General features: G+C 47.7%; 1 protein-coding gene across 1 annotated transcript; it reads left to right on the top strand.

Moving 5' to 3' along the window:
- The first annotated feature begins 520 nt into the window (after positions 1-520).
- Positions 521-5,532, top strand: CCL26 (C-C motif chemokine ligand 26). The gene is made up of 3 exons (XM_049787895.1): positions 521-593; positions 683-797; positions 5,436-5,532. The coding sequence occupies exons 1-3, from the start codon at positions 521-523 to the stop codon at positions 5,530-5,532; spliced, it is 285 nt and encodes a 94-aa protein (XP_049643852.1).
- The last annotated feature ends 22,297 nt before the right edge of the window (positions 5,533-27,829 follow it).

Raw genomic sequence — 27,829 nt, 5'->3', positions numbered from 1 at the left:
CCACTTGATGGCAGTAAGATACAAAGGACCCATCCCAAAGCCATGATACTAAGTACTGAATACGGGGTGTGCCCGGGGACCTATTCATGCCTGCCTGTAGAACTGGAAAAGAGACGAGTGCAGACAGCTAGGGTGGAAGGCCAATGATCTCCCCTGGATCACCCCACTGTGTCAGAAATGAACCCGGGGTCATTTTGGGGGAAATGACTCATCTCATTTCCTTCTATTTTACTTGTCAAACTAACACACAAATACAAAAATGTGTGACTTGAAAAATAGCCAAGACCTATCGGTTCTTCCTCGCCCCCACTCTCACCCCAAATTCTGCCCTTGCACCCCCTTCCCTGCCCACTTTTGCTGTTTTCCAGTAGGTGTCAAGCCATTTCCCAAACTATGTCTGCAACCTTTGTTCAAAACCACAGAGTTCTCTGGAATGCCCCCTGGAGATTTCTCAGCCTTATAAAAAGGGGGTTCAGGCAAGATCAGGGAGAAAGCAGTAGCAAGCCCAGCCCACAGCATCATGAAGAGCGTCCCCAAGGCCCTCCCGCTCCTCATGGTTTTCATGCTCAGTCTCCACCTGGGAGCCACTGTTCGTATGTATCTGTCTCCTCCCTTCCTTCCCTTTGCCTGCTCGGAAGCTTTAAAACCTCAGCCTTAAGCTCCTTCTCTTCTCTCTTTTTAGGGAGCAGTGATGTGGCCAGGTTCTGCTGTTTCCAGTTCAGCGACCAGATCATCCCCCGGAATCTGGTGCGCACCTACCAGTTCACGCAGAGCAGCTGTTCTCATCAGGCTGTGATGTGAGTATTTCTCGCCCTGCTTCCCAGTGTGACAGGGGCCAGTTTAGGGTACTTAGGATCCAGGGTTAGGGCAGACACCCCACTTACACTGCTTGCAAGTGTGATCTTTAGTTTCTGTCTCCTAAAGTTCTGCCTTATGCCAGGTAGCTCCCTGGGCTCAATTCAGGACATGGAGCCTCTAAAGAGATAGCACAGTGGGGAAGGCATTTGCTGACTAGGGTTCCATCCCCGACATCCCAGATAGTCTTCCAAGCAGTTAGGAGTGACTCCCAGCCAGAAGTAAGCCCTGAGTACCTCCAAATGGGACCCAGAAAGCAAACAAACATAAATTTGGGGTATGAAATAGAATAAGAGATCCCATTATGGTCAGCATAAGAAACCCAGAGCTTTTATTTTTTTCCTGGCCCACCTCCTCAGCATCCCATATGGTCCCCAGAACACCCCAGGAGTGACCCCTGAGCACAGAGTGAGGTGTCAGCCCTGTGTATCACTGAATATGGTCCTAAAAAAACTCCTCTAAGACAAAAATAAGATAGTGTCTCAAGGAAGGGGAGATGGCTCCGAGGGCTGGAGTACAGCCTTCGTAAGCACATTCCTTCCCCGGCACCCCATGGTCGCCCAGCAATGTGAGGGAGCGACCCTTGACCACTGAGGCACACTGTATCCTGTCAAGTGTGGTCTCCAACTTAAAGCAAACAAACAGATTAAGCAGAAGAAACATCCTGATTTCTGCATCTATGGGGCAGGACCCTTCTCAGGGAAATGAAGACCCATTTATCATTTTTTTTTTTGTGGTTTTTGGGTCACACCCGGCAGTGCTCAGGGGTTACTCCTGGCTCCATGCTCAGAAATTGCTCCTGGCAGGCACGGGGGACCATATGGGACGCTGGGATTCGAACCGATGACCTCTTGCATGAAAGGCAAACGCCTTACCTCCATGCTATCTCTCCAGCCCCCCATTTATCATTTTTAATGATAAAAAGTCTTGGGGAAGCTCAGGGAATGATCCAAATATTCTCAGCACTTGAATCTTCTTACCTGGACATCTTCTGGCCAAGACTTTGCATCTCTGGGGCCAGAGAGATAGCAAGGAGGTAAGGCGTTTGCAGGACAGTGGTTCAAATCCCGGTATCCCATATGGTCCCCCGATTTCTGAGCATAGAGCGTAGAGCCAGGAGTAACCTCTAAGCACTGCCAGGTGTGACCCAAAAAAGACTTTGTATCTCTGGCAATGAGAATATTTCTCTTTTCTGGGGTTAGCTCTAATGGTTGAGCACGGGTTTTACCTCCTAGGAGCCTAGGCTTGATCTCACAACAGGGTCCCCCACATACCACAAAGAGGGACCCCAAACCCTTGCAGCAAGCTGGGACTAGTCCCTGAACACCACCAGGACATGACCCCAAAGATAGTCCTATTTATTTCCAAATTGATTACAAAGAGGGCATTTTCATGTGGGAGTTGTGTCTCTTTTTCAAATTTGTTTTGGTTTGTGTTTTTGAGGGTCACATATGGCAGTACTTAGAGCTTCTTCCTTGCTCTGCACTTAGGGATCATTCTTTTTTTGGGGGGGTTTGGGCCACACCTGGTGACGCTCAGGGGTTACTCCTGGTTATGTGCTCAGAAATCGCTCCTGGCTTAAGGGATCATATGGGATGCCAGAGGATCGAACTGCGGTTTGTCCTAGGTCAGCCGTGTGCAAGGCAAATGCCCTACCCCTGTACCACCACTCTGGCCCTGTGATCACTCTTTTTTTTTTTTTAATGAGAGTCTGAGAAGGGAGAGCTTTTATTTTTTATTTATTTATTATTTATTTATTTATTTGGGTTTTTGGGTCACATCGGTGGCGCTCAGGGGCTACTCCTGGCTCTGCACTCAGAAATCACTCCTAGCAGGCTCAGGGGACCTTACAAGATGATGAGATCAAACTCGGGTTCATCCTGGGTCAGCCTTGTGCAAGGTAAATGCCCTACTGCTGTTCTCTCACTCTGGCCCCTTAGGAATCACTCTTTTTATTTTTGTTTGTTTTTTGGGTTTTTTTTTGGGGGGGGGTCACACCTGGCAGCGCTCAGGGTTTACTCCTGGCTTCACACACAGAAATCACTCCTGGCAGGCTTGGGGGACCATATGGGATGCCGGGATTTGAACCACCGACCTTCTTCTGTGTGAAAGGCAAACGCCTTACCTCCATGCTAACTCTCCAGCTAGGAATCACTCTTGTTGAATTCAGGGAACCATATGGGGTGCCAGGGATCGAATCCAGGTTAGCCACATTCAAGGCAATTGTTTTCCCTGCTGTACTATTCCTCTGGCTCCAAGGACAGTTTATCTCTTGCTCTAAAGAGAAAATTGAGGTAAGGGACAGGAGAAAAAGGACCACGAGAGGCCACTTACCTTGCATTTGGCTGGTCTAGATTTGATCCCTGGCACTACATGTGGTCCCCTCAAGTCCAACCAGGTGTGATTCCTGAGCACAGAGTCAGGAGTCAGTCTTGAACACTGCCAGGTGGGGTCCAAACCTCCCCTAAAAAAATTAACAGGGGCCGAAGAGAGAGCATGGAGGTAGGGCATTTGCCTTGCATGCAGAAGGACAGTGGTTTGAATCCTGGCATCCCAGATAGTCCCCTGAGCCTGCCAGGAGCAATTTCTGAGTGTAGAGCCAGGAGGAACCCTTGAGCGCTGCCGGGTGTGACCCAAAAATCAAAAAGTAAATGAATAAATAAATATAAATAAATAAATAATAATTAAAAAAATTAACAGGGAAAGTAAGGTAAGGTCACATTTCTTCTCCACTGGCCTTTTTAATGTTTTTTTTTTTTTTTTTTTTTGTGGTTTTTGGGTCACACCCGGCAGTGCTCAGGGGTTCCTCCTGGCTCCATGCTCAGAAATTGCTCCTGGCAGGCACAGGGGACCATATGGGACGCTGGGATTCGAACCGATGACCTCTTGCATGAAAGGCAAATGCCTTACCTCCATGCTATCTCTCCAGCCCCTAATGTTTTTTTTTTTTTTAAGCAGAAAATGATCTTTGTAAAGTGTCATATTCTGGAGTAACATTCTGCCATCCTTCAGTGTAATTCCAAGAGAAGGACTTGATGTTGGGGAAGAAAATCTCTCTTGGGATCCTTTAGACAATTGGGAATGGTAGGGTGAAGGGGTGAGGCTGGGCACAACCGACCTACCATTCCAGGCTAGGGGAGTTGCAGAGGGCAGGAAAGGTGAGTTGATAATTGATAAGTTGATTACTGGGAGGTCTGGAAGGCAAAGCATTGTCCTTCACTTCAGCACCCAGAGTTTTATAAGGCTTCTGGGTTTTCAATGCAAAGATCATGGCTGTTTTGGCTCTGTCAGAGGGTCTTGGAGACAAGGTTGACTGCCACTGTGTTGAGATAATTTGGCTGGAATGAGGTTCCCAGGTTCTAGGACTGTTCTTTTGCAACCAGGTTGGCTTTCAGGGGTTTGTCCAGACTTGAGGCCCCTGAATTGAGAAATGGGCCACGTCACTTTTAGGAGCTGAGACTGAGTCAGAGTCATGCATTTGCACAGCCAAAAGTCTGAGGACTGGCTGAGGATCTACAGGACAGAGGGTATCAGTCATGGTCTACCATTGCGTAGCCCACCCAATCCCCAGACTTGGAAGCTTCACACCATGCAGGGCATTGTGGCCCGGAAATTCCAGCAAAGGTTGTCTGCATGTACTGGACCAGTCTGTCTTGCTAGGAGCCCATAGACAAAATTCATTCCCTGCTGGCTCCACCTTCTTCCTGAGCCTCATCCCTGAAACCATTGCAGGAGTGTGCCCCAAAATGCTGGAGAGATAGCACAGTGGTAGAGCATTTGCCTTGAATGTGGCCAATGCGAGTCAGATCTGGGTTTGGTTCCTGGCATCCCATATGGTCCCACGAGTCTGCTAGGAGTTTCTTTTTTTGTTGGTTTTTTTTGGGGGGTTTTTTTGTTTTTTTTTGGGGGGGTCACACCTGGCAGTGCTCAGGGGTTACTCCTGGCTCTACACTCAGAAATCACCCCTGGCAGGCTCAGAGGTCCATATGGGATGCCAGGATTTGAACCACCGTTCTTCTGCATGCAAGGCAAACACCCTACTTCCATGCTATCTCTCTGGCCCCAGCAGTGATTTCTATGCACAGAGCCAGCAGTAACCCCTCTACGCCACTGGGTGTGACCCCAAAACCAAACAAAAAAAAACCCCAAATGTGTTTCTGGGGCAGGGGCTTGGATACAAGTTCCTAACAAAGAGCAGAGTCAGGAGATGAAGCGGGCAGGGGCCAGAAGAGTTGGGGGCTGTCCCCCTTTCTCTACCCCTTTTCCTTTTCCAGGAGTCAAAAGCTCTCAGGCTCATCACCCCACTCCATGCTATTGGGGCTACTTTGCTAAATCTCCAGCAGGTACCCAGGAGCTGGAAGGTACCCTGTGCTGTTCTATGTCTGGTCCCTTGCCAGCTTCCCTGGTGCTGATAGTGCATGTTAGACCCCATGAGGAGGCGAAGAACTGTGGTTAGCCAGAGCTGTGGGTGTGAGCTCCCAAATGGCCTTGGTGCTTTGGTCAGAAGAGAACCCCAGATGCCAACCATCAGCTCAGGGAGGTGATGATGATGATGGTTTCTTCCTCCCCCTGACTCCCAGATTCACCACCAAGAAGAACCGGAAGATCTGTGTGGACCCAAAGAAGAAGTGGGTACAGGCATATATCACTTTCCTGAAGGCCCAGCAACAATCCTGACACGAGTGACCATGGGGGAGTGGGGCAAGAATTGCTTCTTGAGATTCCTCTGGTGTGGAGGTTCTTCTGTATTTCCAGTATTTTTTTTAAATAAAAGGTTTTTTTTTTTTAACTTGTTCATAACTCTTAGTCAATCAAAAACAGTCTTTTGGGTCTGAGTAATAGCAAAGTGAGGAAGGTGTTTGCCTTGTACACAACCCCAGCATTCCATATAGTCTCCAGGTCTGCCAGGAATAATTTCTGAGTGTAGAGCCAGGAGTAACCCCTGAGCACTCCTGGGTGTAGCCCCAACACACCATATACACACACACATACACACACACACATACCCCATAGTACAGTGAGGAGGGTGTTTGCCTTGCACATAGAGATTTGGGTTTGATCCCCAGCATCCCATATTGCCCCTTGCACACTGCCAAGAATGATCCCTGAGCAATGCTGGTTGTAGTCCAAAAACCAAAATAATAGTAGTAATGAAAAACAAAACCAGCCTTCTTGGTCTGGAGAAACAGTACATGAAAGGTGTTTGCTTTGAATACAGCTGAAGGTCAGAGCAATTGTACAGAGGGAAGGGTGTTTGCCTTGCACATAGCTGACCTGGGTTCAGGTGTAATCTCTGGCATCTCTTATGGTCCCTTGAGAACCACCAGGAGTGATTCTGAGTCCAGAACCCCCGAACATTGCCCAAAATTTTTTTAAAAAGTGAATGTGGGGGGGCTGGAGAGATAGCATGGAGGTAAGGCGTTTGCCTTTCATGCAGGAGGTCATCGGTTCGAATCCCGGCGCCCCATATGGTCCCCTGTGCCTGCCAGGAGCAATTTCTGAGCCTGGAGCCAGAAATAACCCCTGAGCACTGCCGGGTGTGACCCAAAAACCACAAAAAAAAAAAAAAAAAAAGTGAATGTGGGGACCGGAGTGGTGGCGAAAGCGGTAGGGCATTTGCCTTGCACGTGCTAACCTAGGATGGACTGCGGTTAGATTCCCCGTCATCCCATATGGTCCCCCAAGCCAGGAGAGATTTCTGAGCCCATAGCCAGGAGTAAACCCTGAACATCACCAGGATGTAGTCCCAAAACAAAAACAACCAAATCAAAAAGTGAATGTGGTTAGGCCAGCTTCAATTCTGACACCACAATCCTGACACCCTCAAGTGTAAGCACGATCAGGTGTGGCCTAACACTTCTGCTCAAGCTGGTTTTCTCTGAGCCCCACAGTGCCTGAGCAGCAACATTTCTCAGACCTTGGTATTGAACTACAACTTGATTGACTGAAAATCACCAAGAAGGGGGCCGGAGAGATAGCACAGCGGCCGTCCCAGGACCAAAGGTGGTTGGTTCAAACCCTGGCATCCCATATGGTCCCCTGTGCCTGCCAGGAGCTATTTCTGGGCAGATATCCAGGAGTAACCCCTGAGCACTGCCAGGTGTGGCCCAAAAACCAAAAAAAATAAATAAAAATAAAAAAAATCACCAAGGGGCCGAAGAGATAGCATGGAGGTAAGGCGTTTGCCTTTCATGCAGGAGGTCATTGGTTCAAATTTTGGCGTCCCATATGGTCCCCCGTGCCTGCCAGGAGCAATTTCTGAGCCTGGAGCCAGAAATAACCCCTGAGCACTGCCGGGTGTGACCCAAAAACCACCCACACACACACACACACACACACACACACACACACAAATTACCAAAAAGTGCCACTGGAACCACTAAGCTTTGCTTGAGAGATTCCTCACTCAAACACAAATAAAATAACTTACAATAGGTTACAATAGGGACTAAATCTGCCATATATCTGTGTTCTCACCAGAATGTTCTTGCCAGAATGCAAGGGAGTTAGCAATATACCCCCAAAAGGTTTTGACATTATTCAGAGAGTTTCAGTTAAGTAAAGTGAAAAGTTCCAATTGCATCCTGGGAATTGGGTAACAGACATGGATCCCATGTTTGTGTTTTCTCATGATTTATTCGTGAATTGATAGAAGTATTATTGACCTGTGTCTAGCTAGAGGACCTATAGAAGCATTTTAAAGTAATGCATGGGGGTGAGGGCAGAGCGATAGCACAGTGTTTAAGATGTTTGCCTTGAATATAGTGGACCTAGGTTCAATGCCTGACATCTCCAGGTCCCCAAAGCCTGCCAGGTAATTTCTGAGCACAGAGCCAGGAGTAACCCTTGAGCACTACCAGGTGTGCACCCCCAATAAGTAATGCAGGAGAGGGGCCCAAGCAGCATCTTACCCTATGACCTTTGCTTTGAAAAGCCAGCTCTGGCTGGACTCCCTGACCTCCACTCGGGAGGCTCAAAATAAACTAACTAAACAATAAACCAATCCAAAACCTCCTCCTTTGATTACACAGACAAGATGCCCACCTTGAGGACATGGGGATGCCACCTCCAAGTATGCCAGCTGGTGGTCTCTCTCTTGGCTCTCTATCACTGGATCTGCAGTGAATATTCATTGCAACCTGTGCCCAGCTCCCTTCACCTAGGCTGACCAAGGTGCCTCCCTCACTTCCAGCCTTGGGGTGATCCCTTTCGTATCCTGGGTTCTGTCCCCTCCAGCGAGCTTTTCTACTCCTGCCGCCGGCTGCTCCCTGCCAAAATTCCCCTTACGAGTCACTGCCAACCTACACCCCAAAGGGCAAAGAAACTCTTCCCTTTGATGCGCATGTTGACCTCACGTTTTTCGTGAAACTTCTGATTTCCTTGGAAGTCAAGGCTGACGTCGACATGTATTTGAGAAAAGAAAGCCCCCAAATAATGGGCAATGCCACGGAAAAGATGCCACTCTGCCCCGCTCAGCTCTGGACTGAGTCCAAATGCAGGTATATACCTACCTGCAAGACCGAACAGGACTTGATGGGTGAGTCTGTCGGCGGGCTTCCCATGCAGTACCAGGTTCTGACCAGCAGATGGCAACAGCCTCCTGCCAGCATTTCCTGACAACTCAACCTTGATGGAAAAAGCATCCTCGGTGTCTACTGAGAATCTCCCTGAGCTGCGGGGTCACACGCACTCACCGAGGGGGAAGAGGGTAGAGCCGAGATCTGAAAAGAGGGAGACATGGCACCCTCTTAAGAGAAGACTCTTCTATTGGGAGGGGAGCTCCGACATTCAATGGCCTGTCTCCTACAGGATGAAGGATCTGTGTGAATGTGAGAAGATGCTCACATGGGTCCCCACCAGTTGGTTGGAATAACTATGCTGGGTCTGGAGAGCCCTTGGGTAGACCAGATTTTGCTGTGCAAAGCTCCATCCAGGGATGTGACTTGTTCAGGAAGGCTCCACCCAAGAGCGGGGCTGTGCCCAGGTAGATGGTGGTTGGATGGTGGTAAGGGAGATCATTTATAGTCGGTATCTCTCCATTTATTCTTTCCTTCTCCTTTGGAAAGATGTGCTCCCAAAAAGTGTTCGGGAACCCAGGGTCACTCCCAGAGATGCTCGGACAATGCTTAGCCTAAACATCTAATGCTGCTTGTCCTGGCAGTGCCAGGGGCCACTAGAGCCACATCTAGAAGCACTGGAGTGAGAGGTAGTTTATGGGACCACAGGTGATACTTGGGGCCTCACTCGCTCATGAAAGGTGCATTCTCCTGCCCTTAGAGTGACCTCCCTGGCCCCCTTCTTTGGGTTCACCCACTGATTCTTCTTCACTTTCACTGCTGGTGGACACTCTACTAAGTGTTGGGGCACGGGTATCAGGGACCCTGATATCTGTGGTGTATCGAAGAGCTAATACTCTACTTCATGATTAATGTAAAATTTGCACAGAGCTGGAGACAGGATTGTCCGATATAGTCCGGGGCTGTGTGACCACATCATTCACAAGCACAGAGAGGTATCTTCAGCCTTTGGAAGGGCCGCAATGACTCCCTAGGCCCAGGGAAAGGGACAGCAACCTGTGTGAGCCAGGAAGGAGGTACACTTCTGACTGACTCTTCAAATTCTTTTTTTGTTTTGTTTTGTTTTGCTTTGGGGTCACAGCCGGTGGTGCTCAGGGGTTACTCCTGGCTCTGTGCTCAGAAGTCACTCCTGGCAGACATAGGGAGACTATATGGGATTCTGGGATTCGAACCACCATCTGTTTTGGATCGTCTGTGTGCAAGGCAAATGCCCTACCGTTCTGCTATCTATCTGGCCCCTAGATTTTTTTTTTTTTGTCGTTGTTTTGTTTTTGGGTCACACCCGGCAGCCCTTAGGGGTTACTCCTGGCTCTACACTCAGAAATTGCTCTGACAGGTTCGGGGGACCATCTGAAATGCCAGGATTTGAACCACTGTCCTGCATGCAAGGCAAGCACCTTACCTCCATGCTATCTCTCCAGCCCCAAGATTCTTGATTTATTTATTTATTGTTACTATTATATTTCTTTCTGATTTTCCTATTCCTACATACTTGGCTAATACATGCATTCATAAAGAATATTAGTTGATCTCATTTTTTGTTATGGTGCCAGGACCAGAAAGAAACACAGTCCTCAAAGGTGTGAGACACACTTTTCACTGCAGACCCTTACCCCTCACCCCTGTGCAATATTCGTTATTAGCACAGAAAAATTAAGATATAGGATTCAGAGTGATAGGCAGGGTACTTACTTTGCACCTGGACAACTCAGATTCAGTTCCTGGCACTCTATATGGTCCACCCAGCTGGTTGTTCTGAGTGCAGAGCTAAGATTAAGCCCTGAGCACAACCAGGAGAGAAGGAGGAGAAGAAGGAGGTAAAGAAGAAGGAGGAGGGAATGAAGGAGGAGGAGGAGATAATTAAGATCTATGGTTCAAAAAATGTAAAAAGAGCTTAGGCAGCAGAGATCCAAGTATTCAATAAAATACTTGATTTATTCATGATTTATTCATCCAGCAAACACTTGTTATGAGCCACAAGAGACCTAGATGGTTTTTGAAAATACAAAAATCAACCAATTCTGGCCCCTCTTCTTGAACATTTGCATTCCAAGGGAGAGAAATACAGAGATACAAAACACAGGACCAGAAGGTCAAGTGTTCTACAGAGGGGAAGTGGGACATGGAGAGGATGGGGGAGGACCCGCAAATGTTGGACCCCGCAAATCTAGCTCTTGCCACAGTTTCTTGGAGACGAGTCAGAATAAGTTTGATAGCAAAACAAAGAAAAAGCAGAGCTGCTTATGTCTTTCATATTACACTGCCCACACAGGTGAGCCCCAGATAAGGTTTACCACCCCCCTCAGGTATCAGGGTAAGAGACTCCATCTCCACCCATCAGTCATTCAATGACCTGCTTTTGTGGACCTGAGCCTATTCCATGCACATTGCTTTGGTCAAATCCTGTTGCCAGGACCTCAGCCAACCCCTGGGGACCTGGAAATTGTTTCCCCAACACCTTATGTCCAGAAAAAAATATATAGAATATTTGCAGAGGGCTGGAAGTTATCATTTGCCTTGCATATGGCTGACCAGGGCTCTATCTCTGACATTGTGTGGGATCTCCTGAGCACAGATAGGAATGGCTCCTGAAAATAGAGTCATGAGTAAATTCTGGGAACAGCTGGATGTAATCTCAGATTAAAAAATTAAAATCTGGGGCCGGGAAGGTGGCGCTAGAGGTAAGGTGTCTGCCTTACAAGCGCTAGCGTAGGATGGACTGCGGTTCGATCCCCCGGCGTCCCATATGGTCTCCCCAAGCCAGGGGCGATTTCTGAGCTCATAGCCAGGAGTAACCCCTGAGCGTCAAATGGGTGTGACCCAAAAACCAAAAAAAAAAAAAAAAATTAAAATCTGGGGCCGGTGAGGTGGCGCTAGAGGTAAGGTGTCTGCCTTGCAAGCGCTAGCCAAGGAAGGACTGCGATTCGATCCTCTGGCGTCCCATATGGTCCCCCCAAGCCAGGGGCAATTTCTGAGCGCTTAGCCAGGAGTAACCCCTGAGCATCAAATGGGTGTGGCCCCCCCCCAAAAAAATTAAAATCCTTGCAGGCACTAACATCAAGCAGAGAGGGCTCTAGGTGACTAAGCCACATGTGTGGGCCATAGGGTGACACCAGAGTTTCTTTCCACGAATGCCTAGCCACTCTATAAAGGACCATAGCTATCTAACCTTGGTAATACTTGGGTCCAGATTAGAAGGCCAAGACCACACAACTGGAATAAAGTTTAATGCTTTAATTCGTCAATCAACAAGACCCCCACACTGGCCAGCCAGGGCCACCTACGAAAGAAGATGAGGAAGATTATATATATATATATATTATATATATAATCTAATATATATATAGGGAAAGAATATAAGGAGGATCCAGCTTCCTATTTTTTGGTTCTTGGGCCATACCAGGCATTGCTCAGGGGTTACTCTTGGCTGTCTGCTCAGAAATAGCTCCTGGCAGGCACGGGGGACCATATGGGACACCGGGGTTTGAACCAACCACCTTAGGTCCTGGATCGGCTGCTTGCAAGGCAAATGCCGCTGTGCTATCTCTCCGGGCCCAGATCCAGCTTTCTGATGATCCTTAAAATGATTGACTCTTGTCTAGGGGTACCTTCCTACTGCTCTCTTGTCCTTCCCTGACAGATTACCTGATATGGCCAGGTAGCTTGTGGCGGGGGTCTATAAAAATGGGCTTGTGAAGACCTAGTATGTGGCTTATACCATGTGGTCCTTACAAAATGGCATCTCTCAGGGGCCGGAGAGATAGCATGGAGGTAAGGCGTTTGCCTCTCATGCAGAAGGTCATCGGTTCGAATCCCGGCGTCCCATATGGTCCCCCATGCTTGCCAGGAGCGACTTCTGAGCCTGGAGCCAGGAGTAACCCCTGAGCACTGCCGGGTGAGACCCAAAAACCAAAAAAAAAAAAAAAACAAAATGGCATCTCTCCCTGCTCAGAATCTGAGAAGCCTGACATGTGGCCTGTACAAAATGGCATTCTGCGTTCAGAACTAAGGTACCAACAGTACCCTACCCATCAGAAAATCTTTCTTTGCAGTCAAACCTAGTTGCCTCTATTTGTGTCTTTCTTTCCAGATTCTTCTGAACCTCAAACTTGGAGGCTTTTACTTGGTTTGTTTGTTTGTTTGTTTGGGGGCCATATCGGGCTGTGCTCAGGGCTTAGTCCTGGCTCTGAGCTCAGAAATCACTCCTGGCAGTGCTCAGGAGACTCATATGAGACGCTGGAATTCAAATCGGAGTCAGCAGCATGCAAGGCTAATGCTCTACCCACTGTGATATCTCTCTGGCCTGAAAGTAGCTTTCTCAAAAGGCAGGTGAAATACGGTACAACTGGTGAGAATTGCCAAGGGCCCAGGTGGACAGCCAGAACCAGGAGGGTAAAAATGAATCCTGAGTCACCCACTAGTGCTTAAAGCAGACCCAGCTGGACTTCAAGCCCACGAACCTGGCTCTAACTCTGCTTTTGGGGTCTGTACTGCTCCCGAAGGACCAAAGACCCTGTTGCCCTTTTGCTGTCTGGCCCGTACCTATCTGCCTGAAGCCCTGAGCTCAGTTCACCCCATCTCCAGGGAAGGAAGGAGAAAGGACGCACAGCAGATACTTGGGGTCATAGGAAACTTTTTCTAAATAAACTGCCCTCCTGTTAGTCTTCTTCCAATATGCTTGAACAAGAGATGGAAGCAAGGGAGAAGGGATAAGGGACAGGAGGATAGCTGCAGAATCTGCCAATGAGGCAGATTCCAGGCAGGAGCACTCAGATGCCGCAGGAGGCATCTGGAGACTGGTCGACCCCAGGACGCCAATATCGCTGTTTCTGGTCTCTTGCATTATTAATCAGCCAGTCTTCAGGACCATTAAGTCTCTCCGGGGGCTGCCAGGCTCCCACTGAGTGCATTAGCGCCGAGGGCATTGGAGGGCAGGCTGGGAGCCTAGGAGAACTGGCGGGCAGCCTAGGCCACCAACTTCCTCCCAGCTGGAGGGCACCTGGGCGCCCTGCAGTTTCCAGGAAACCCATGCCCGCTAGGGTCATCAGCACCATCCTCTGCAGTGGGGAAGTTTTCCTTTTTCTTTCTTTCTTTCTTTTTCTTTCTTTCTTTCTTTTTCTTTCTTTCTTTCTTTCTTTCTTTCTTTCTTTCTTTCTTTCTTTCTTTCTTTCTTTCTTTCTTTTCTTTCTTTCTTCTTTCTCTTTCTCTCTCTTCCTTCTTCCTTCCTTTCTTTTTCTTTCTTTCTTTCTTTCTTTCTTCTTTCTTTCTTTTTCTTTCTTTCTTTCTTTCTTTCTTTCTTCTTTCTTTCTTTCTTTCTTTCTTTCTTTCTTTCTTTCTTTCTCTCTTTCTTTCTCTCTTTCTTTCTTTCTTTCTTTTCTTTCTTTCTCTCTCTTTCTCTCTTTCTCTTTCTCTCCCTTCCTTCCTTCCTTTCTTTTTCTTTCTTTCCTTCTTTCTTCTTTCTCTTTCTCTCTCTTCCTTCCTTCCTTTCTTCTTTTTTTTTTTTTTTTTTTTGTGGTTTTTGGGTCACACCCGGCAGTGCTCAGGGGTTATTCCTGGCTCTGTGCTCAGAAATTGCTCCTGGCAGGCACGGGGGACCATATGGGACGCCGGGATTCGAACCGATGACCTTCTGCATGAAAGGCAAACGCCTTACCTCCATGCTATCTCTCCGGCCCCCCTTCCTTTCTTCTTCCTTCCTTCCTTTCTTCTTCCTTCCTTCCTTTCTTCTTCCATCCTTCCTTCCTTCCTTCCTTTCTTTCTTTCTTACTTTCTTTCTTTCTTTCTTTCTTTCATTCTATCTTTCTTTCTTTCTTTCTTTCATTCTTTCTATCTTTCTCTCTTCCTTCCTTCCTTCCTTTCTTTCTTCTTTCTTTTCTTTCTTTCTCTTTTTCTCTTTCTCTACCTTCCTTCCTTCCTTCCTTCCTTCCTTCCTTCCTTCCTTCCTTTCTTTCTTTCTCTTTCTTTCTTTCTCTTCTTTTTGTTTGGGGGCCACACCCAGAGGGTGCTCAGGGCTTCCTTCTGGCTCAGCGCTCAGGGATACTTTCTTGGTGAGGCTCTAGGGGTACCTATAAGGTGTGCCTGCCCCCAGCAAGCACCCTCCTGCTGCACTATCTCCAGGAAGGAATAAATTTTCTCAGCTCAGCAGAAAGCCATACTCACTCTTATCAACGACATCTGAACCTCCTTGAACCCCAGTTTCCTTTCTAGTGCAGAGGAGATGGCAGAGTCTGGGGTGAGCGCATGGGACCCCCAAAGCTCAGAGCGCAGTTATTGGCATAGAGTAAGAGGGACATACCAACCCACCCTTCTGCTGTCGATCTTGGAACAAGGGCTTCAAGAACACTGTCAGATGGGCCGATGGGTCCTTTCTCTCCCACTAAGGTTCCAGCACTGTGTGTTCACTTTTTTGAATATTCACAACTCACTAGGTGCCCACCAGACCCCTCTAGTAGCTGTTATCAAGGAGACTGCAGCAGATAAGAAGTCTCTGATTCCCACCCACCAGTGACTCTGTTTAAGTGGGTGGGGAGTAGGTGATTTCAGGTGTTAGAGGGGAGGAGTAAGGAAAGAAAGAGCCAGGGGAAGGTGGAGGGCACTTGCTTTGCCAGTTCAATCCTCAGCACCCCTTACCTTATAAAGTCCCCTGAGTCCTGTCAAGAGTGATCCCAGAGTGCAGAGCAGGAGTAGCCATAAGCACTCTTGGGTATCACACACGCCACGCACGCACAGTGATATAGAAGTAAAAATTGGAGGGAGGTTAGGGCTAAACTTGGGGGATGCTCAAGACTTACTTCTGACTCTGTGCTCAGAGGTTACTTCTGGTGGGGTTCTGGGGATCCTGTGGGATCAATCAAATCTGGGACCAGCCATGTGAAAAGTGAGTGCCTTAAGCCCCTGGACTAGCTGTCTCACTCCTAAAGTATTTTCAAAACCACAGTTGCACTAAGGAACTCCCACTTTTCTTTTCTTTTTTTTTTTCTTTTGGTTTTTGGGTTACACCCGGCTGTGCTCAGGGGTTACTCCTGCTCTATGCTCAGAAATCACTCCTGGCAGGTTCAGGGGGACCATATGGAATGCCAGGATTCGAACCACTATCCTTCTGCATGCAATGTAAACGCCTTATCTCCATGCTATCTTTCTGGCCCTGGAACTCCCACTTTTCTAAGCAGTATGGGAGCTCTTTCTTCCGAAACAAAATCTTCTAAAAATAACTGTATTTTGGGGCGGAGAGATAGCATGGAGGTAGGGCATTTGCTTTGCATGTAGAGGACGATGGTTGGAATTCCGGCATCCCATATGGGTCCCCCGAACCTGCCAAGAGTGATTCTGAGCGTAGAGCCAGGAGGAACCCAGAGCACTGCCGGGTGTGACACCAAAAACCAAACACTAAAAACAAAACTGTATTCTAAAAAAAATATGGGTCCAGAGCAGTAGTCCAATCTGAGTTTGATTCTCAGCATCCCATAGGATTCCCCTCCCTGCCCCCAGCACCACCAGAAGTGAGTCCTGGTGCAGAATCTGTGTATCACTGGGGGTGACCAAAAACAGAAAACAAATAAGAAAATGGAGATTTATGTTATAGTTTCAAACCGATAAGGGAAATTAGTAGCAATCATGGATCTCACGTGTGTGAAACTTGACTGTGTAATTCACATGCAGGAGGGGTTGGCTTTGATGAGATGTCTTTGAAAGGGTTGAAAACATTTAAATGAAAGTTCCTAAAATTCCTGAAGCTTCCAAGGGTCACTGAATTGAAAATAATTGTCCCCCAGGAAATGGGAGTGGGGTGTGAGAAATAAGGGAGTGTATTTGCGTGGTTTGACTAGTTAGTTGTGGTCATGAACTTTAGAAAATTACTTGATATATTGGGAGTTGGGGGTTGGGTCACACCCAGCAGTGCTCAGGGCTTACTCCTGGTAGAGTTTGGGGGATCCTATGGGGTGACGAGGGTCAACCACATGCAAGCAAAGTACCTTACCTGCTGTGTGAACTCTCCAGTCTCAAATTTAATATCTTTAAATTCTGCCTTATGATTTTCATTTTAACTTTATTTTGTAATTAGGGGATAAATAGAGAAAAAAAAACTACAGCAGGATTTCAAATCCTGGTGTGCACAAGAAGGGATTTGAAAATGAAATGTTCAAAAAGATCCCATTTCACAGTGCAGAGGTAAAAGAGAGTCCTGGGTAGGACTACACAGAGCAGGTGTCGAACTCCCAGGAAGTTCCTAGACTCAGGACTTCCTTCCCCTACTGTACCCTCTCTGGGGGAACCTTCCAGCCTCAGATTCCAGAAGCCAAGCAGTGTGGGTTGGAGGGGCTCCCCAGACACAATACTCCTTTGTTTGTTTCTCCTCTGAGTCCTTACTTAGCTGTTGGGCCCACTGTGGAATCCTCTTCCTCATCCCAAGAGCCTCATTTTCAAAGAGGAACAGCTGCGGAGTAAAGCTCAACCAAAGTGCAGGACACAGCCTGTGGGCACATCCATTCTCTCATCTAAACTCAGATGCACTCCCAGGTGCTCACAAGTGCAGAAGGACTGAGAAGGAACAGCTAGATTTCCCTAGTAAGTCTGGCTACTAGATTTTCCTAGGGTTCTGGAGGTGTCTGTGCTGTACTAGTTAACTACAGCTGCATAACAAATAGCCCCACACACAGAGGAGCTAAGACAAGACCTAGTTAATGGCTCATAATCAGGAGCTTAAGGAAGCTCAACAGAGTGCTCCTCTGGGTCCTTGTACCAACTGAGGCCATAGTCATCTGAAAATTTGAATTTGGCTGCCAATGGGTTTTCTGTTTTGTTTTGTTTTGTTTTGGGGGTTACACCTGGCAGCGCTCAGGGGTTACTCCTGGCTTTATGCTCAGAAATCACTCCTGGCAGGCTCAGGGAATCATGGGATGCCAGGATTAAAACCACCATCCTTCTGTATGCAAAGCAAACGCCCTACCTCCATGCTATTTCTCCGGCCTCTGCCAATGGGTTTTGACCACTGATCATTTACATGTATGGCTAGAAGCCGGGGCCCTTGGGCCTTGTACATGTGTGTTGACATCACATGCCAGTGGGCTCTGCCCTGAGAGAATATTCAGTCACTTCTGCATGATTCTGTTTGTTAGAAGAGCATAACCGAGGCCAGAGAGATAGCACGGAGGTAAGGTGTTTGCCTTGCATGCAGAAGGTTGGTGGTTCGAATCCCGGCATCCCACAATGGTCCCCTGAGCCTGCCAGAAGTGATTTCTGAGCATAGAGCCAGGAGTAACCTCTGAGTGCTGCCGAGTGTGACCCCCCCCCCCCCAAAGAAAAGAGATCACCATATCCAGCCCACAGCATATTAGAGAATTTTTTGAGACTATCTTGAAACCAAGTCTTTGGGAGGGCAATGCTTGGCCCCATGACAAAGCCTCATTCTCCCGCCTGTATCCCCTTCCTGCAGGACTGAGTTCCTTAGTGCTGAGTGGTCTGTATGCCTGACTATATAAGAAATGTGCTTAAAAGGGCCCTTCCTTGGCTTAACACAATGTTGCTGTCACAAGAAATACTTGCTATTTCCTGAACAAGGGATGGCATTTTCATTGACTTCTCTAACCCTTGTTTGTTACTAGTTTTGCAAGATTGTCTAAATTGTTCTAAATAAATTTCTTTGTGTTCCAGTTATCTAGCAAATCTCTCCCCCTCCACCTGGCTCTTTTCCTGTCCCCATTCATATTTGGACACTGACTATAGGCAACCAGTCAGCTCTCACTGATTCAAGGAAACTGATACAGTTGTAAATTATATACCAGGTCCTGGGGCTGAGATCCGGAACAGCTAAGATGCATCTTCTGTGGACATTTTTGGGTTTCTGGGTCTGTAGTTGTTGCTCATTTTAACTACATCATTTTTCTTTTTGTCCACCCACAATATTGTTTCTTCTTCTTCTTCTTCTTCTTCTTCTTCTTCTTCTTCTTCTTCTTCTTCTTCTTCTTCTTCTTCTTCTTCTTCTTCTTCTTCTTCTTCTTCTTCTTCTTCTTCTTCTTCTTCTTCCTTCTTCTTCTTCTTCTTCCTCTTCTTCTTCCTCTTCTTCTTCCTCTTCTTCTTCCTCTTCTTCTTCTTCTTCTTCTTCTTCTTCTTCTTCTTCTTCTTCTTCTTCTTCTTCTTCTTCTTCTTCTTCTTCTTCTGTTTTTTTGGGTCACACCCAGCAGCACTCAGGGGTTCCTCCTGGCTCTACACTCAGAAATTGCTCCTGGCAGGCTTGGGGGACCCTATGGGATGATGGGATTTGAACCACCATCCTTCTGCATGCAAGGCAAATGCCTTACTCGATGCTATCTCTCCAGCCCCAAAATTGTTTCTTATATTCATATTCACTTCACTGCATTTTACATGCCCTAATGTACATTTATTTAAGAGTTTGAAACTTAGTGGGGCCGGAGAGATAGCATGTAGGTAAGGCGTTTGCCTTGCATGCAAAAGGACGGAGGCTCGAATCCTGGCATCCCATATGGTCCCCCGAGCCTGCCAGGAGCGATTTCTGAGCATAGAGCCAGGAGTAACCCCTGAGCACTTCTGGGTGTGACCCAAAAAAAGTTTGAAACTTGGAGCTGGAGTGATAGCTCAGAGGTAGGGCATTTGCCTTGCACATGGACGACCCAGGATGAACTCAGGTTTGATCCCCAGCGTCCATATGATCCCCTGAGCCTAAAGGAGCGACTTCTGAGCACAAAGTTAGGAGTAACCCCTGAGCGCTGCCAGGTGTAGCTCAAACTCCACCCACTCCAATAGTTTGAAATTTTATTTAAATGCCATGATTTACAAAGTGGTTTGTAATACAGTTGTTTCAGTTATTCAATGTTCCAACATCAATCCCACCACCAATTACTATAACCACTCACCCCAAATCTGCCTCTTTAGTAAGCAAGCATAAAATAATTTAATTCATATTGCTGGGGCCGGTGAGGTGGCGCTAAAGGTAAGGTGTCTACCTTGCAAGCGCTAGCCAAGGAACGCGGTCCCATAAGGTCCCCCCAAGCCAGGGGCGATTTCTGAGCACTTAGCCAGGAGTAACCCCTGAGCATCAAACGGGTGTGGCCCAAAAAAACAAAAAAAATCATATTGCTTATTACAACATACATCTCACAATGGTGTTGCTAAAATCACTGTCTGAGGATTTACTGAGCTGTTAGGTGATAATTGTGCCTTCTGTGTTATTGGTTTTGTTTATTAAATTTAATGGGCTTCTACACAACTTTCCCATATAATTCTCCACACTCCCATTAGGCTCTCAGTGCTGTGAGATTTGAAGATGCAGGCTTCTTCTTCTTTTTTTTTTTTTTTTTTTTTTTAGCTGTTAGGGTTAGGTGCATATGCGGCTGCACACTCCAGGAGCTGATGAAAAAGTCTGGCAAGTGGGGACACACAGATGACTTCAGGGCAGGATGAATGGTCTTTTAAGAAAGTATTAGATTTGGGGGGGTCTTGCTTCATCCCAGGGTGTATCTGAGACTGGGAAGGGCTTTGATTTTCTCCTTCTCATGCACTGATACTGTGTAAGCTGCACTTAGGGGCAAATCTTCAGTCCCCCACTACCAGAAGCTCTAGAAGCCCAATGTCTCCACCCCTAGCTCCTCCAATCCAGCCCCTACCCCCCTCAGCACAATGCTGCTGGAGCCTGGCCACTCTCTTTTTTCTCCTTTTGCCAAATGACCTCAAGCACCCTTTCTATGGCAGGAGCAGCCTCAGGGAGAAAGGGTTCCTCAAGACAGGCTGTGTTCCCCATTAATCTGGAAAACTGCTGGGGGTGTGGAAAGCAGAACCCTGGGCAAAGGGTGATAGAAATTGGGTCCAACATGGAATGAGAGCTCAATCCATCCTTTGTCCCTGCAGCCTTCCGGCCTGGAAAGTTCAGGGTCTTAGATGTGGAAGAAAAGGTGGCTTTGTTGTTCCAGAGCTGAATTGGGGTCTCCTAGCGCTCAGGCCTCCCAGGAGGGCAGCACTCATCTATGGAGTTCTGGATGACTAGAAAGCTCCAAGCAGCACTCAAGGTGCCCAGATGTGGAGGAGGGGGTGAGGGGTGCAGAATGAGGTGATAGCCAGTCTCTAACCACAGCCCCCACCCAGGATCACTGTCCTGGAGAAATTGTCACACTCAAGGCTGCTGGAGTCCTGGGGGTAGTAATCCTGCTCTAGTCTATGATGGACCCTGGGACTCTGGGGGGCTCACAGCCTCTCCCCCAAGCCCATTCAGTCATTAGAACCCAGTTGGGAGGCAGAGAATGTGGGTTCACTCTGCCCAAGATTTTTCTGATCTCTGTGAGGGGGACCCCTTTGGGCACCCAGGGGCCAGGCTGGAGAGCCCCCCAGAACCTTATCTGCTCTGGGCTGGGGTGGCTCCACCCCTTATTCTGCCCCCTCTGTGCATCATTGGGTCTTCTCCAGCCTTGGACACTGCAGAAACCAGAACTTGCCTTCTTTTGTTCTTTTGTGTTCTCTCTCTCTCTCTCCCTTTCTCTCTGTCTCTCTCTGTTTCTGTCTCTGTCTCTCTGTGTTTCTGTCTCTGTCTCTCTGTGTTTGTGTCTCTGTCTCTCTCTGTTCCTGTCTCTCTGTCTCTCTCTGTCTCTGTCTCTCTCTCTCTCCCCACATCCTGAGATATGGATGATCAGAATACCTCTGGTTATGATCAGGGTCCTGCTGCTGTGACTCTGAGACCTCAGCTCCAGCTCCAATGACCCCAGTTGCCTTCCCCTACCCGGTGCACCTCACCCTTCCTTCTCTCTCCATCCTTTCCCCCCTGTCCTCTCTCCATAACTCTCCATTTCTCCCCTATCCTCCTCTCCCCACTCCTCTCCCCATCCTACCCTTCCCTTTCTCTTCCCCTCCCCACCTTTTTTCTCTTCTTCTCTCCTCTTTCCCCCTCTCCTTCATCCCTTCCTCTCCCCTCCCTCCCGTCCTCTCTAGGATATGATACCCTATCTTTCTTCAGAATTGCTTTCTTCCACATGCAGAATTTCATTCTATAGCTGGTGTACCATCTTGGGGTGGCACAGCTTGGTCATGGGTCCCACCCATTCAGCACCCCTCCCTACATCTGAGCCCCTGCTCCTTCCCTTTGACCTGCTCCCTGACCCCAGTTCCAGAATTTACCTTTCTCCCTTGTGGAAGCAGTTCTGTCTCCTGTGCTGTCTACACACAGCTTTTTTATAGTTTTGTTTTGTTTTGGAGCCACACCTGGTCATGTTCAGGGCTTACTCCTTGTGGGGCTCCAGGGCTCCTTTGCAGTGCTGGAGATAGAATCTAGAAAGGACATAATCAAACAAGAGGCCTAAACACTGTTCTCTCTCTCTCTCTCTCTCTCTCTCTCTCTCTCTCTCTCTCTCTCTCTCTCTCTCTCTCTCTCTCTCTCAACTTCTTATCTGACTGCAATACACATTTGTGCTCTCAAGAACTGGCCAAAGTGATTGTGTTGTGGACAGGGCACTGTCCTTGCACACAGTACCAAGTCTTCTAGGAGCGATCCCTGAGCACATCAAGGGCCAGGAGGAAGCCCTGAGCACATCAAGTGTGGCCTTGGAATACTGGATCCTGATCTGACATGTAAAACCCACCCCAGGCCAACCTGTTTATTTCTTGTGGAGGGGGCCATAACTGGAAATGCTCAGGGGTCATTCCTGATTTTGCCCTCAGGAATTACTTTTGGTGATACTCAAGGTTTACCCCTGGCTCTGCACTCAGGAATTACTCCTGGTGGTCCTCAAGGGGACCTTATGAAATGTTGAGGATCAAACCAGGGCCAGTTGTGTGCGAGGCCAGTGCCCTGTGACTTTTATTAGCCTGACAATTTCATTCCTGCCTTTTCCATTTTTATAGTGTTTTTGTGTTTTTGTGTTTTCAGTTTTTGTGTTTTTGTGTTTTCAGTTTTTGTGTTTCAGTTTTTGTTTTGGGGCCACACCTGACAGCATTCAGGGGTTACTCCTGGCTCTGTGCTCAGAAATTACTCCTGGCAGGCTTGGGGGACCCTATAGAATGCCAGGGATAAAACCCAGGTTGGCTGCATGCAAGGCAAATGCCTTACCTGCTGTGCTCTTTCTCCAGCCCCAGAGTAGACAATCTTTTTTTTTTTTTTTTTTTTTTGTTTGTTTGTTTTTGTTTTTGGGCCACACCCTGTGAGGCTCAGGGGTTACTCCTGGCTATGCGCTCAGAAGTTGCTCCTGGCTTCTTGGGGGACCATATGGGACGCCGGGGGATCGAACCGCGGTCCGTCCTAGGTTAGCGCAGGCAAGGCAGGCACCTTACCTCCAGCGCCACCGCCCGGCCCCCAGAGTAGACAATCTTAATTAGTTATTGAAAGAATAAAAATCAGGGCCCGGAGAGATAGCACAGCGGCATTTGCCTTGCAAGCAGCCGATCCAGGACCAAAGGTGGTTGGTTCGAATCCCGATGTCCCATATGGTCCCCCGTGCCTGCCAGGAGCTATTTCTGAGCAAACAGCCAGGAGTAACCCCTGAATACTGCCAGGTGTGGCCAAAAACCAAAAAAAAAAAAAAAAAAAAAAAAGAATAAAAATTATAGTTATCATTAAAAGAGAAATGTAGAAGCTGGAGTGATAGCACAGTAGTTGAGCTGGGTTGCTCAACGCTGACTCAGATTTGATTTCCAGCATCCCATATGGTCCCCAATAACCACTAAGAATGATTCCTGAGTGCAGAGCCAGTAGTAAATCCTGAGCAGCACCTGGTGTGGCCCTAGAGGTGCTCAACATTAGGATTGCCCAAGCATTCTGGAACCCAGTGCCTGACATCCTCAGACCCTGGCGTGGAACCAAGAGTTGAACCAAAGGCCAGAGAGATAGCACAGCAGTAAGTGTTTGCCTTGCATGCAGAAGGATGGTGGTTCAAATCCTGGCTTCCCATATGGTCCCCTGAGCCTGCTGGGGGCAATTTCTGAGTGTAGAGCCAGGAGTAGCCCTTGTTCGCTGCCGGGTGTGACCCAAAAACCAAAAAAAAAAAAAAAAAAAAAGAGAGTTGAACTAAGTTGGTTGAGAACTATCATCAGGGCCTCCCTTGAGCAAGGGAATAAAGCTAGGAGTATTTAAAAGCTTCCAGATAAATGGACATCAAGATTCAAGATGGGGGGGGGGAGGGGGAGAGCAGTAGCACAGCGGGTAGAGCTTTTGCCTTGCATGACTGACTCAGGTTCAATCCCCAGCACCTCATGTGGTCTCCCGAGCCTTCCAGGAGTAATTTTTGAGCACAGAACCAGGAGTAAGCTCTGAGAGTGGCCAGGTATGGCCTCAACCCCCAAAAAATATTCAAGATGACTCATGGAGAAAGAAAACACATTCATAAATGCAAGCAAAATTAGGAAGTCGAATATGCATTGATCTAAAAATCTACCTTTTTTTTTTTTCCCACTAATGACAAAACTGAATCATGACCAGATGTACAGGCACTTTTCTGATGAAAGAAATGTAGCATTGTGCAACTTTTGGGAAGAGAATTTAATGCAATGAATTTTCAAAATAGTAGTACTCAAGCTGGAGGAGAGATAGGACAGTGAGTAAGATGCATGCTTTGAAAACAGCCAACCTGGGTTCAATCCCCAGCACCCCATATTATCTCATGAAGACCATTGGAATTAATCTTTAAGTGCAGAGTCAGAAATAAGCCCTAAACACAACTGGGTGTGAGCCCTCCAAACAATAAAGTGTGACACTTTGACCTATTTATTCAGCTTCTAGGAATCCCAAGAAGCCATTTGAAATGAGCAAACCCCTTACTTATGAAAGTGTTTATCATGTTCATTTACATAAATAAAACCTAAGTCAACAACTTAAGTATTTCTTTTTTATTTTTGGGTCACACCCAGTGGTGCTCAGGGGTTACTCCTGGCTCTGTGCTCAGAAATCGCTCCTGGCAGGCTCGGGGGATCATATCGGATGCTGGGGATTGAACCATCAGCCCTGGGTTGGCCACATGCAAGGCAAATGTCATACCGATGTGCTATCTCTCAGGGACCTTGTTTGTTTCTTTGTTTTGGATCATACCCAATAGTACTCAGGGGCTACTACAGTAGTGTTCAGGGGACCATTCAGTGCTGGGGAAGAATGCAATATTATATAATATTGGTATTTTTAAACTTTTAATTGCTGGCATATAGAGATACAATGGAATTAGAGGCCAAGGTGTTAGTATAGTGAAGCATTTGCCTTGCTTGTGGCCAATTCAGGTTTGATCTGTTGCATCCCCTGAACTGTGCCAGGAGTGATCTGTGAGAATTACCCGCTGTGTCAAAAACAAAACAAAACAGAACAGAACAATTCACAAACAGGGTTGGAAAAACAGCACAGTGATTAAGCAATTACCTTGCACTCAACCAAACCTGGTTCAATCCCTGACATCACATATGATCCCCTGAACACTACCAGAAGTGTTCCCTGAGCCTAGAGCCAGGAGTAAGCTGAGTGTGGCCCCCAAAACAAAACAATAAGAACCATTTTTTGGGGGGGGCCACACCTGGTGATGCTCAGGGGTTACTCCTGACTATGTGCTCAGAAATCACTCCTGGCTTGGGGGACCATATAGGATGCTGGGAATCGAACCCAGGTCTGTCCTACATCAGCTGCATGCAAAGCAAATGCCCTACCGCTGCACCACCACTCGGCCCCAGAACCATTTTTTTTAAAAAACCTGAAAAGTATTCACATGTACTTTAGCCAATGAACAGATAAATAAATAAATACATTGGGGCTATCCGTGCTTTGGAGCCCCTCTCAGCAGTTCAGAGCATTCGATTCTGGACACAGACAACATATAGCTACATTCTGAATGCACTGGTCTTTGAGGGAAAGCTAGACATCATTCTTTGTGAGTCCATTTATAATGTAAATGGGGTCTCAAACTCAATTTACCTGGGGGCCACAGGAAGCAAAGTTGGGGTGATCCTTGAGTGCAAAGTCAAGTAAGCCTTGAACATTGGGAGGTGTGACCCAAACAACTAAAACAAAACAAAACAAAAAAAAGATTTCTCTAGGGCAGGGCCACAAAATGTTGTACGGAGGGCCATTTGCGGCCCACAGGCTGCGAGTTTGAGACCCCATTTTTATATGAAAAGCTAGGTACTGGAATGATAGCACAGCAGGTAGGGTGGTTGCCTTGTATGCTGTCAACCCAGGTTTGATTCCCAGCATCCCATACGGCCTGCCAGGAGTAACCCTAGAACACTGCCTAGTGTGTCCCCAAAACCAACCAACCAACCAACCAACCAAAAAATAAATAAAATAAAATTCTAGGGACCAGGGGCTGGCGAGATGGCGCTAAAGGTAAGGTGTCTGCCTTGCAAGCGCTAGCTAAGGAAGGACCGCAGTTCGATCCCCCGGTGTCCCATATGGTCCCCCCAAGCCAGGGGCAATTTCTGAGTGCTTAGCCAAGAGTAACCCCTGAGCATCAAACAGTTGTGGCCCAAAAAAAAAAAAATTCTAGGGTCCAGAGAGATAGCACAGTGGTAGGGAGATTGCCTTGCATGCAGCCGACCCAGGATAGACCTGGGTTCAATTCCTGGCATCCCATATGGTCCCTCAAGCCTGCCAGGAGTGACTTCTGAGGGCAGAACTAAAAAAAAACAAAAACAAAAATTAAATAAAAATTCAAGGGCCCAGAGCAATATCACAGTGGGTAGAGTGTTTGCCTGGCATGCAGCCAACCCAGGTTTGATCTTCGGTATCCCATATGGTACCCTGAGTCTGCCAGGAGTAATCTCTGAGCTCAAAGCCAGAAGTAACCCCTACATGCCACAAAAACAAACAAACAGAAAGACAAATTATGAAACCATTTCCTTGGGTCCTAGCATGGAGTTTTGATACCTTATTCAGGTTGATTCAAAGGAGACATGGAGCTGGGCAGAATTCCCCAGTTCTGAGGTAGGTAAGAGGATACAGAGGGCTCTTGAGTTTTCCTAGACCTTGGAATCCCCAGAGACAGAGACTGGGGCTGCCTTTCCTGCAATGGGAGCTTAAGGCAACCACGCCAAGATCCCTTGGTCAAGGCTTTTGCTCTGCAGCAGGCAAACTCCTTTTTGGCTCCTTCCAGTTCACTGAAGAGGGAACCCAGCTGAGCATCTCTCTGCTGGGTGCCTCCAAACCACACATTCCTGGTTCTGACTCTAGTTTATTATATTAAGAAACAGGCTGATCCTTTAAGCCCTGGTTAAAAGGCCCATATTTATTGGTGCCATAAACTCTGGGTGTAAGGTCATAAATCATTCTTGAGCTAGGCTGAGTTTTGGGGCAGGTGCAAACCCAATGGAGGGAGGTAATACAGGGGTACTGTGTCCTGCAGGACAGGTCTCCCTAAAGCCACCAGTCTTGTCAGGTGCCTCCTATTCCAGAGTTCCCAGGGCATTCAGAACTGCCCCCTCCATGCCCCTTTGAGTTCAAGGTTACTAAGGGTGCCCCCCCTTTTAAAATTCTTTGTTTTGGGGCCACACTTGGCGATGCTCAGGGGTTATGCCTGGCTTTGTGCTCAGGAATTACTCCTGGTAATCCTCAGGAGTATTATCAGGCTGTGCTATCATTCCAGCCCCTACTGGTAGTCTGAGTATTTGTCCCTTATCTGGCTGATCTTTTGGGGTTTTTTTTGGCCACATCCTCAGGGCTTATTCCTGGAGGTTCTCAAGGGGCCTTATGTGGTGCCAGGGATTGAACCTAGGTCTGCTGCATGCAAGGCCAGTGTCTTAACTCCTGTGCTATCTCCCTCACAGTGCTGGCTCTGCCCACCCCACACCCTACCTCTGGGCATATGGTCCTTCTCTGATTCTCAGCACTTCCACACCTTCTACCATTCTGACCCACACACACCCCTCCATGGCCCCAAGCTCACAAACAGGACCCTCACCCACGTATCACCTCAACAGTGCAGATGCACCTTCCTGTGCCCTGCCACTTTCTGCTACAATTGTGCCCAGAGGCTCTGGCGCCACACGCACCCACCCACCCACCACGGGTCTGCGACACTGCTCGGTCATGGAAGTCCCCCTCCTCCTGTGGAATTAGCAGGAAGTCCCCCTCCTCCTGTGGAATTAGCAGCCCCCTACTTTCCATGTCCTCTTCACCCTTCTAGACTTTTTTTTTTTGACATTTTTTTGTTTGTTTGTTTGGTTAGTTTTTGGTTTTGAGACCATACCCGGTGACACTCAGGGGTTACTCCTGGCTATGTGTGCTCAGAAATCATTCCTGGCTTGGGGGACCATATTGGATGCTAGGGGATTGAACTGCGGTCCATCCTGGGTCAGCCAGGATGTTTGCAAAGCAAACACCCTACCGCTGTGCCACCACTCTGGCCCCCCTTCTAAGACTTTATACACAGGAAAACAGTGTCCATCCAGTCTCCTCCCCCAAACCCTAGGGGCCACTTGAAGGATATGCTCTC

The sequence above is a fragment of the Suncus etruscus genome, chromosome 15 (genome assembly GCF_024139225.1).
Source record: "Suncus etruscus isolate mSunEtr1 chromosome 15, mSunEtr1.pri.cur, whole genome shotgun sequence".
NCBI classification, from domain to species: Eukaryota; Metazoa; Chordata; class Mammalia; order Eulipotyphla; family Soricidae; genus Suncus; species Suncus etruscus.
This window is presented reverse-complemented; position numbering and strand designations above follow the sequence as displayed.